This window comes from Condylostylus longicornis, unplaced genomic scaffold, assembly GCF_029603195.1.
Source record: "Condylostylus longicornis isolate FDR11 unplaced genomic scaffold, ASM2960319v2 ptg000017l, whole genome shotgun sequence".
In the NCBI taxonomy this organism is placed as follows: domain Eukaryota; kingdom Metazoa; phylum Arthropoda; class Insecta; order Diptera; family Dolichopodidae; genus Condylostylus; species Condylostylus longicornis.
This window is the reverse complement of record NW_026577986.1, coordinates 7780445-7792830: the sequence shown is the minus strand read 5'-3', so window position 1 is coordinate 7792830 and position 12386 is coordinate 7780445. Positions and strand designations below refer to the sequence as shown.

The window sequence follows — 12386 nt, the reverse complement described above, 5'->3', positions numbered from 1 at the left end:
TGGCGTTACATGAATCGCTAAAATTATGAAGTTTTAAATTTGTAATTATTGTTATTCTAATAAAATATTGGAGATTTTACGTTTCCGAAATTGAAAACAGTAAATAGAAAATATGCAACAGAATTTAAAAACAAAGTTGAGTTATTCAACTATAGTCATAATTTTTAAGTAAATAACTTGTTCTGCAAACACAGTGAAGTCTTTTTGTTATAACAAACACATGAAATCCATAATTTTTGTTTATGTTAAACAGAAATTCGGCCTAAGCTAGATCTACATAGCACGGTTGATCTGTTGTCTCTCCCTCAGCGTTAAATTCGAGTTGTGGTAGAGGTTATAACTAGGCACTGTCTGATTGACGAAAACGCCAGATGGATGGGGTACCTGGCTAACAATATCTGCAAGAGCTGCCGTGACGTGGAGGAGGAGACGGTGGCTCATTTTTTGGGTGTATGATTAGCTTTGGCACAAAGAAGGCGAGATTTCAATGTGGGCAGATTTCTTGTATCGACTTTGGCTAGTTCAAGTGAAGGTGGAGTTATGAAGATCTAGCAGTATCACAATGGGCTTACTTGGCATAAATGTATCCTTGAATATCCGCGTCAACCTAAATCTTAACCTAAGCAGAGATATTATAGTGGAAATAGTTTTGAAAACAAAATAAAATTAAATTGTCCATCTACAAATTGTTTGCTAAATAGAAATTTCCGTTATTCAAAGAGTTCATTAAATAGAGGCTTCACTGTGACATTATCAATAAATCAGGCATAGTTTTAAAATTTAAATATGCTATAAAGCAAACCTAAGTGAAAAGTCAAAATTAATCATTATTAAAAAAAATTTCATAGACTAAAATTGTAAAATTAACGAGCAGATCAAAAATTCAATGGTACAGTTACCCTAAAAATTATATACACCATCTAATATAAAAAAATTTTACATAATATAATACAAAATCCTTAATTAAGCCTTAATTATTATGCATCATTTATACATACAAAAATAAACTTAAAATGAAATTATTTTAAAAATCTTAATATAAAATATAAAATGATCACATTAAAAAATGCAAATAAAAAAATCCTAAGATTTCAAAAACTAAATCTTTCCGATTTTTTATCTAAATTAATTGTTGATACACAACGTGTTGATGCTGGTGATGAAACAGTTGAAAATATATCTTGTCTATTACGATTAATCTGATTTACACCAGAAGATTTATAATAGTTTAATTGTCACGCATAACTTTGTGCTGTTTGTGGTATTTGGTTACCATTTAAGCTACCAATTAATGTTGTTGATGCAACAGCAGCAACAGCTGCTGCCGCTGGATGTTCATTATGTAATGATGTTGTTGAACCTTTTTCAACCCAATGTCTTAAACGGCCACGTAATTCTTCTAAACTTTTTGATTTTGCTTTATTAATACGTTTATATTTGACATCTTTTGGTTTTGTAACTGATCTATGATTGGACATGACACGATTAAAATTTGTTACTTGTGATACTTGTGATTGTTTAACATAATTTCCATGTATTGGACTATCATCATTACTACTATTATTATGTTGTTGCTGCTGCTGCTGCTGATGCTGATGATGATGATGATGGTGTTGATAATGTTGTTGATGATGTTGATATTGTTGATTTGTAGAACCATTTGTAATATCATTATGATGATAAATGCACATTGCTGATGCATATAATGGTATATTTGATACTGATGATGTTATTGAACCTAAAATTTTATTATCACCTAAATTATTATAATTATTAATATTTGGTATATTGGCACTATATCTTCTCTGTTGATTATTCGCCATCATATTATTATGATTATCTTGATGATTTTGTTGATGCTGTTGTTGTTGTTGCATTTCATTATTTGATGATGGTGATGTTGTATTATTTTGTTCTGCTTTTGTATTACCACCTGTTGATTGTCCACTATCAGATAATTGACCTTCTAATGAATTAACAATAACTTTTTCCGATCTATTACGAAATTTATCACGTTTTTCAGCTACATCAGTACCAGATGCACCAGATTGTTGTGGTTCAGGATCTTCTTCAACACTATAAACTGTTTCTAATACTTCGGGACGTCTTAAAAAACAATTTGATCTCATTGATCTTGAATATTTATTTAAATTAGATTCAATTGCATCTGATATTGATCGAACAATTGTAACACCATCACTGCTAGTACTACCGCCGCCACTACCACTTCCACAACTACCTTTACGACGTGATATTAATGCCGTTGAATTATAACAATCAGAATCGATATCTTCTAATACAACAGCTGAATCTGAATCATTTAATGAATCAAAATCAGTATAACCAGGATCAATTGTTTCTAGGCCATGATCAACAAGTCTAGATGATAGGGCATCAATTAGTTTTTGTTGACGTAATATTGTTAATTCACGTTGACATATAATACTAGCTATTTGTTTTTGTTTTCGTTTCAAACGAGATTCCAATAAAAGTAATTGACTTGTTAGAGCATTCATTTGATCCGTTTTTTGTTTTTGATAACGATAATGTTGTTGAATCTAAGAATATAAAATAGAAAGTAGAGGAATTTTATTAAAATTTCAATTAAATAGGCTGTTCAAATTTAATTCTTAGGTAACAGATCTACTACACAAAAAGAAATATTTCTATATAAGTTGCCCCTATAATACAAACTATAAAGCAGATATAAGCCTAATTGGAAATATTGTATGAAGATTTACTTATTTTTTAAAACAGCGTTTCGAACCGAACCCATTTATTGCAAGAATTTTTCTAAATATAATAATTTTGGATTCAAAACGCTGCTCTTTAAAGAAATCGTTAAATTTCAAAGAGAAACCACATAATTTTCTATTAACGCTTTTATTATATTTGAATAAAATTTAAGATTTTCCCTTTAAAAAAATTCTATTGTTAATATTTAAAATATTTCTTAAAATTCCATAGAATAATCCCTTTTAGTACAAAATTATAGGAATTTGTTTTAGTTTTATTTTTTTTACTATAAAAAGATTTTCACAAAATATCCTTCCCAAAAAAAGAAAAAGGATAATTAAAAGTTCAAATATTTTTTTCCCACAGTTCCTCTTACTTCCTACTTTTTTTGCCATAAAGTAATTCATATACATAGCTCGTCCTTCTTACTTACTCGTATAATTTAATAATCGTGTTGTAGATTTCCAGAATCAGCATTATGAATATGTTTCTAGTTTTAGAGTGCGGCTTAAATGTTTATTAAATAAGTAGTAAAATTGCTCTCAAAATGAAACAGAATGGAACCGTATTACATCTTGGAAAATAAATTTAAATAATCAAGAAAAAAAAACTAGTCTAAAATACATGAAAGTATATATGCCCCTAACGTTATGCAATTTTTTCCAATTTTAATGCTTCAACTTTTATCGCAACATTACTTTATTTCTTACACTTGAACTCCATCCCCTATTTCTACTTGAAATTTCTGTAATTTTAAGAATTAAAAATAAAGATTTTTAAATTCCTTCCTTTCTGAAATTTAATTTACAGGAAAACTGCTTATTTTTAATATCCTGAATAAATGACTGGGTTTGCCTGGGAAAATTTCACTCAAAATAATTACTCAAACCTTATAGAACACTTTTTTAATCAATCACTTCAAAACTATGTAACCCTTATTTTGTCTTATGTTATTTTAAAGTATCTATCAGGCCATGGGTTATGTTGGTCACTTAAAAAATAAAAAAGATGAGACTTTTATGATTTAATAGTAATTCACCTAATTGTAAATAAAATTTGAGTACAATTTTATTGAGTGGAATTCGGAAAATTCTGTTCCTCTATTATTGTATTTAAATTACTCTTAGGTCGACGATTTTTAATTTCAAATAAGTTTTAATACAACAATAGACGCATGATAATTTGTAATTCGATTTGTCGTCACTGTCAGCCTATATTTATAATGTATTTCACTCAATTAAACTAATGAAAATTCACTCAATCAAATTAAAGAAAATTCACTAATCAAATTAATAAATTTTCACTCAATCAAATTAATAAATTTTCACTCAAGTATTTGAAATAAATTCAGGCTCAAAATTGTCTGAAATGCAATATCTAATACCAGAGAATCGTTTTCAGTTGTTTTTCAATAAGGAAATCAGAAGTGTCTCTTGATAGGAAAATATTATTTAAGTGTAAGAAAACCATATCCTATAGATTGTACATCAAATATACAAAAAACTTTTAATATTTAAAGTTTCTCTCTTTAATAAATTTACAAAATAACAATAAGGATATTTAATTTTCTATACTATCTAAAAATTAATATGAAAAAAATCATAATATTTTATTTAAAAAACAAGAATATAACAAAAAAAATAATATTAAATTTAAGTAAAGTAGAAGAATAGGAATAACAGAACATGAAAATAAAAATAATGTAAAAAAAAAAATGTTGTTCTTTTACGAGAGAAACACGATAATTGTTATATTAATGTCCTTGAATCTAAATATAGTAATATTATTTTCTATATGCTCTTGCATGTTACTTAATTCTTCTTCTATCTTATATTCGAAACATACACAAATATTTTAATAATATCCTTTTTGTTTTTTTGGTTTTTTGATTTGCCTTTTCTTGATATCTTGAATAATTTTCTTAAAGGAGTCTAACCTACATTTTATACATGTTTTCTTATAGAATATAAAATTCTATATAATAATATCCTTTTTATGTTTCATTTTATTCTTATACATTCTCCATAAATACTTGTACATGTATAACTCATTTTGTGTATATTATGTTAGACATTATTAAATTTTGTGTTATTATGGAATCATATAGGTTGTCCAAAACTGAATAGTTGTTGAGATACAAGTATTTTAAGAAAATTTTGCGATTTTTCCATTTGTTGAATTTGATTATGGCTTCAGTTATTGTTCCAAGAGGATTAGGTCCTTGAAATAAAAAACTTCTGAGAGCTTTTACTAAAAGCGTAATTTTGTGTCCCGGTCATATTTTCGGAATGCCTAGTATTAAAATTAATATTTAAAATTTTTTTATTCTATGGTAATGTCATCCCAAATTTTTGAACAATTCCAAAAAGTTTTTTAAATAAATTGTTTTCTTATTATTTCCGTTCCTTAAATTATTCAAGTCTTTAACAACGTCAAAAATCGTCCCTAGTTTCGTTTATCTTAAAGATAATTTTCTTGTATTTTTTACAAAATCACCCTGTATACTTATCATACTAAACGAGAGAAAAACAGAAACTTAAATTTTGTAAAAGAAATATTAAAGGTATTTTGACTTTTAGGTTGCACATTTAAAGAAAGGATAAAACAATATTTTATTATAAAGAAAAAGGATTGGTTACCTACCTATTAAACGGTAAGAGTTGAAAATGGATGGTAAGAAAACATAATGTCAAACTGAATATTAATAACCTTTAAACTATATGCCTCCTATATAATAATAATACAAATACAAAAATATATAGAAGGCTTAAAGCTAAATTATAATTGTTGGTATAACAGTTATAATATAAGAACTATTCAATTTATTATCATTATAAGGAAAAGGGCGCTAAACATTAAATTTTATATGCATAAATGTTTTTGTGCATAAATAATGTAGAGCTTAATAATGATAAATGACTTGATATCAAAATTATAATTTTCATATTTAGATAATTTTTTACCTAATGTATGTCTTTAAGGATAAAGATTTCTTACAAATTATATGTGACACAACATAATTATGCAATTAAATTAATTATATTTAAGGCATAATATGAGAATTAAAGAAATCTCCCAAAAGAATGAGAATTGAAGATATCTCAGAAATTACAATATTTCTGTGACTACAAGCAATAACTACTTAATTTGAATTTTGTAATATCTCTTTATTTTATTGGTAAATTTGAACTTTTCGTAACATACTTTAATTTTTTTGAGATTTTGATTAAGATGACCTAAATACTAAATGACTAGATACTAAAAATTTGGAAATTTTTTGAATACTGCTTAAAATTTATAGTTTTTTATAGCTTAATTTTAGTCGAAATTATAAAAAATAGTAGCTTCACCACAAAAATTTATTCAGATTTGTATTTAAATAAATTCCAACTCTTAAACCCACACTTAAATTTTAACAAATTTTCTTAATCAATACGTAAATAAAATTTCGATGAGGTCCAAAGAAACAGTAATAATTTTGAATACTGTCCTTAAACTATATACTTTTGATTTAGTTTGGATCTTCTACAGTTTCGAATTGTAGCCACTGCTGTTATTGCCACAGAATCTATAATTAATCAAATATTCAAATCAGTAAAATAGAAATTTAATTATTTTATGCATTTGTTTACCAACCCCCCCTCTCTCCCTAGATATGAATTCTTATCTTTATAACACTCTTTGTAATAGAGTATAGTTTTGATATATTAAAGAATGCAAACTGTTGTTGTTAGAGTATTGGGTAACTTAAAGAGGCGAAAGGGCAACTAAAAGTTTTCTTCTATTAAAAAATATTTTTAAAACCAAAAACTGTTGAAAAATTACAGGAAAGATCACTCCTTATACCTGCTCTTTATTGAAAATAAATTCTTTTAAGTGCTTGTCACTAATTTAGTTACCCTTATTTTTGAATAATTTTAACTAATACATATATCTGTATAACTAAAGTAATATAAGCCAATCAGATATAATTTACTAGATTTCTATGTAAAAAGTTGCCATATTAAAATTATATTAAATCAAATAAATTATTCATAAAGTAGAAATTTAGTCACTTTATATGCATGTCTTTGTCATAAATCAAAAATTCAAACAGTACAATTAATAATACATTTTTGTTATATAATATTAATTTTCACATTTATTACAATAACAATATTTCTTTGAAAGATCAAATTTTCTACCAATATTATTGCATACTTTTAGGGAGGTCTCGTTTTCAAATCAAATTTCGAAATCATAAATGTATTAAGTTTTCGGCATAAATGTACGGTTCCCACTGTATTCGAGATATATAAAGAACGTAGTTTAGAAGAAATAAGTAAAGGTTCTGTTCGGCCTGTTCTTTATATATTTTAAATTTGGTTAAATTGATTTTCACGGAAATTTATTTCTATATGGGCCTAATAAGTGTTTATTCTCAACTAGTAATTTTATGAAGTAATTTTGGGCGTCACAAGCTGGCACTGAAAGCTGCTTCGAGTTTTAACATTTAAAACTTCATCTACTCAGAGAATTCGACACCATGAAAAGGACTTTTGATAGAAGCATGTCTTAAATTTTTTATTATTATTTAAGAAAATAATATTGAATTTACTCAAAATTTTTCTGGAAATCAAAGGCATTTTCTTTTGTTTCGATACCGAACCCTGGAAATTTGATTTCTGGGGAGGAAGGGGAGGCGACTACCTTGTAGTTTTGACTGAAAAAATTACTAATAAATAAAACAATTTTCCTCTCTTTTGTTCAAGTCCAAACTAAGTATAGCTTTATTATTGTTAAACCAAAATTTTGTTTGAAAATTATTAAAATGTAATCGGTCAGAGGCTGATCAGATCTCTTCTGTTTTGTTATAAATTACTATAATAACAAATTATATTCGGTAATAAAATGATTCTAAATATAATATTTTACTCATAATATTTAAAATATTCTAACCATATAATGTGGTAAAATCTGTTCATATTTTTAATCTGACATCAAATCCATATACACATACAAATATAAATAAGGTCATCAGTTTATGGTGTTATAAGAGTAAAATTTATTGTATATTATGGTGGTCATATTATATTAAAAAAAAAATAAATTTATTATAGATTATGATTGATTCCATTAAAAAGGAAATTTATTTGAAAAAAAATTTATTGTTTTAGGTTTGGAACATAAAATAATTTTAAGAGTCAATGAGAAAATTGAATATTATTTTAATCTATACACATACACACACACGTTTATATACCGAATTTCTGTAAAATTTAGCACATAAATGCAATGTACAAGATGTCTGAAAAGTTCCCATACTTTTGGAAATACTAATTTTTCTTGTTATAATTCTGGTTTTTTATCAATTTGGTTTAATTATTTGCATTCGTTGTGTAATTTTAACACAAGTAGTACCTGTCAACTGTGTCTTTATTTTTTGTTAGCTTAGATATGAATCGTGATAACAAGCGCATCACTATTATAGAATTACACAGGTTAGGTATGAAGACAGCTGAGATCGTAAGGACTTTTGATTACCAAAAAAAATGAATGTCTATGATACCATAAAATGTTACCAGGAGCTATGGAACACGTTGGAGAGGTAGCTCAGGGAGCTTTGAGACGCGTATAGGATGAAATTACCATCGAACAGTGCGCGATTATTGTCAACAATATTCCAAATCGCCTCCTTGAATGTAGTACAGCAAATTGAGCTAATTTTGAGCATTTGTTATAAATTTTTTATTCAATATTGTTATTACAGTTTCAAGCTGTAAAACTATTTAAAAAAAGTACGTGAACTTTTCAGACACCTTATATTTAATTTTTAATAATTTGTGTAAAAATTTATTTTGAGGGGTTTAAAGGGTACCTATGTTGTGCTAACAAGTTTTTATTATTAATACATAAACAGTATGCCACCTACATATGTACATAAATTTATATGCAGTACGTTGTTATACAGATAACAAATTCCTAAAAAAAATAATAAAAGTAAATTATAAAGTAAAATGTGTTTTATAATAAAAGTTGTGGGGCGTCATTATTACAGAAGAACACAGAAAAAGGTTAATTTTCAAAAACTGCGAATTGCCATCCTTTTTAATAAAATATTCAAAATAAAAAATGAGCAACACTTATATATATAGGAGAATCGTGTGAATAGAAGGAGGGAATATGATGATAAAAATTTGTTTGTGTCCTCGCTATGATAAAATAGAAGAATTTAAGAAAAAGTAATGGACTTATACTCATATATGTATGTATACAAGGATTATTATTGATTACATATCTATATATATTAAATTATGAGATGATATAGCGATAAGTGTTAAAAATAAGAAAAAAAAAAATTTAAAATAAATCAATAAAAATGGTCTTTGTTACAATGAGGTCAATGATTCCACATATTTATATAAATACATTTAAGGTTTATGGAGCGATTAATATTAGATCAAAATTAAAATTACTGAAAATTTTGCCAATTTAAAAATTTAATTATAATATCAATGTTCTAATTGAAAAAAGTTGTTTTGAAAATTGACAGATAAACCATGTAATAATTTGTGTGAATGTGAAAAATGGAATAATAAAAGTCAGGGTTATAAAAAATTTCAGAAATTTTAAAATAAACGAATAAAAATAGAGTTGACTTTGTCAACTCTGTGATACCCATACGAATTTGTTATCCCGTGTGCGAATAAATATGCCATAACTGACTATGGGACAGACTATGACTTTAAGTTGCCGTATTACCATATTAATTTATGCAAAATTTCAGTACTATGTGTTTTTCAAAATACTGTGTGAGCCAAACTACTATTGAAGTTGTATGGCAGCTACCAGAAAGAGCCAAGAAATTTTAACGAATTTTATCAAGCACATTGGCCCTAATATTGTAATCGCTTGTGTGAAATTTCAATACCATAGCTTTAATAGTTTCTGAAATATAGCTAAATAAATTTTGTAGTTGTATGGCAGCTACCCGAACCAGTACCCCGATTATGTCCAATTTAAATAGGGTTCTGGTACTTAATACAATAAATCATTTGTGAAAATTTGGTGAAGTTAGTTCAATTAGATTTTGAGTTATCGCTGGGACGGACGGACGGACGGACAGACAAAGCTATCAACTCAGAATTCGACGCTGATCAAAAACATGCACTTGAGTCTATATCTAACACCGTTATTTCTTAGCGTTACAAACGTTCGTACGGGTATAAATATAGTCATATTGAATAAGAAGAACAATTGAATTATGGAAATAAGGGTTTCCAAATTAAATTTTATATGATTTTTTCAATTAGATTTCTCAATTTCAAAATGGAAATTTTTTAATATTTTCGGTTGAGTCCCACATTAATAAATTATAGGTAAGTGATATTACTAGCCTGATCGTGTATTTTTGTTTTTTTCTAATGGAAATTTCATTTTTTTAATAAGATTACTAATAAATTTTTTTTTCAATTGAATTTTTGCATATTCTCTCAACTTCTACTGAACGTCTGACTCCCAAAAATAAAGTGAATAAATTTTGTATAGATTTTAGAAAAAAACGAGATATTTCATACGGAAAAATTCTTCTCACTCGAAGTTACATTATACAAGAAGATAGCGAATTACAGAAAAATTAGAGATAAAATAACGAAATACATGATCACGCTCTATATTATAAACTCTCTTATCGCCATAATAATTAGTTGAGAAGATAATTAATATTTAATTTAAAATGAGGTATTAAGAATAGATTTGGGCCTAGCATTTCTGATAATTTAAAATAACGATAAATTGGGCGTACATATATATGATATTAAAAATTTCAAAATTTTAATTTCAATTCAAAGCTATCAAAAGGGGCTGGAAATTGAAAAAACATATTTATTACAATGATTATTCAAACCAGACATTTATCTTTAATAAAATAAAATTTGATTATTTCTGAGATCCTGTAATAATTATACCATTTGAGACCTATTGCATGCTACAAGATATATAGTTGTGTGCAATTCCATTTTAAGTGTTAGGGAGAAATTGCTGTATTACTTGAAAACACCATAGAGCAGGTACAAGAAATTTTAAATTAAAATTTCTAAATTTTTCTTTTTCAAATTTGAGTAAAAAGTTTTCTGTAAATAATTTCTCAAACAGGTCGAGATTAATTAACACGATTTTATTGTAGCACCAAAACAAAACAATGGGCTTCGTTAACCGAATTTCCAAAATATCGAATTTACCACACAGTGGCTTATTTGAATGACAATTTAATAATATGTTTGTTATTTTCAGATATAAAATTATTATATAAAATTATTTAATTTTTTTTTTTAATAATTATGAATAATTTTCTTTATACCTGCATTGCATATGCTTTCTTCCATTTTATGATATGTTCCGTTTGATAACGACATTTTGCTCTTAATTCTTCAATTATTGTTATAGCTGATTCAAAATCTTTTGGTTCTTCAACCATAATAGCAGCGCTATTATAGTTATTACCATTATTACAAACTCCCATTTGTTATATTACAAACAAATAATTATAACAAATATAATTAATATATATTTTTATTAAAGTCTCATTAAATTAAATTACCGTACGTACACACACTATTTAAAAAATTATACACAAAAGAAAAAAAAAAAATGAAAATTAATTTTAATATTAAATGATTTTTTCTTTGTTTTGCTTTTCTTTTTCTCTTCCGCTTAATTTCTTCCCATATCCTTTTTATTATTTAGATACAATTTTTATTATAATTTTATTTTTAATTTAATTATAATTGTATTTTTTGTTTTATTAATAATTATTCAATTATTTCTTTTGTTTTATAATTTTAATTCTTAAATTCTATCATCTTGAATTCAGTCTCAGTATTTTGAATTTATTTTTTAAGTATATAAGACTACGAAGGTATGTGTAGAAATAAAATTAGGAAAATTTTTTCAAGAAATAATTTGAATTCTTTAGAAATTAGAATTAATTATTGTAAAATATTTTTGCATTTTATTTGGCACTGTGATTTTAGAAATTTTCATAATTGCTGATTACATTTTCCAGTTGATTACTGAAATGAAAAAGAAAAATCAAGAATTATTATTATTTATTGATTAATATTAAATTATTTAAATTTATAAAAATTGTTAAATTAATTAATTATTTTAATAATTTAATTGAATATACATTAATGAATTTAATTAACAACAAGTTTTCCAACAAAATATTAAAGTAAAAATTTTTGTTCGCCTGAGCGTATGCAATTTTTTTTTAATTTATTATTCCTAAGTGAAGAAGTCGGTATATATGTGGACTGCAAACTGTAAACTGTATCTTTAAATATTTTCTTTAGAAACAGACAAAATCGACAACAAATAAGCTGATAAAAAATCTGAAAGGCAAAATAAATAGTCGAACTTAAACAACTGTGACCGCACGTTGTATTGACAATTTGTAATGCCTTTAGTGTAATAGGAACAATTGCTATTTATATATTCTAGTCATTGTGTGTTTTGAATGGAAAATTGTATTTAGCAATCTCATGTAAACAAATACTTGGTAATTATGTAGATTACTGTAAAGCAATATGAATAACAAATTTGTCTGCAATTTTTTCATGCCTCTGTATCTCAGTTGGTAGAGTGTCCGCTTTGTAAGCGGTATAGGTCAG

General features: G+C 26.0%; 1 protein-coding gene across 1 annotated transcript; it reads right to left on the bottom strand.

The window, feature by feature from the left end:
* Positions 1-557: 557 nt before the first annotated feature.
* LOC129606106 (probable serine/threonine-protein kinase DDB_G0282963) lies at positions 558-11524 on the bottom strand. The gene is made up of 2 exons (XM_055516213.1): positions 11075-11524; positions 558-2558 (listed from the first exon to the last, which is right to left on the bottom strand). Exons 1-2 carry the CDS (start codon positions 11234-11236, stop codon positions 1236-1238), a joined length of 1485 nt encoding a protein of 494 aa, XP_055372188.1. The 5' UTR covers positions 11237-11524; the 3' UTR covers positions 558-1235.
* Between the last annotated feature and the right edge of the window lie 862 nt (positions 11525-12386).

Coding starts and splice junctions, on each gene's coding strand:
- LOC129606106 (XM_055516213.1), bottom strand. CDS start 11,236: ATGGGAGTTTGTAATAATGGTAATAACTATAATAGCGCTGCTATTATG. Junction 2,559..11,074: donor AGAAAGCATATGCAATGCAG/GTATAAAGAAAA, acceptor TTATATTCTTAG/ATTCAACAACATTATCGTTA.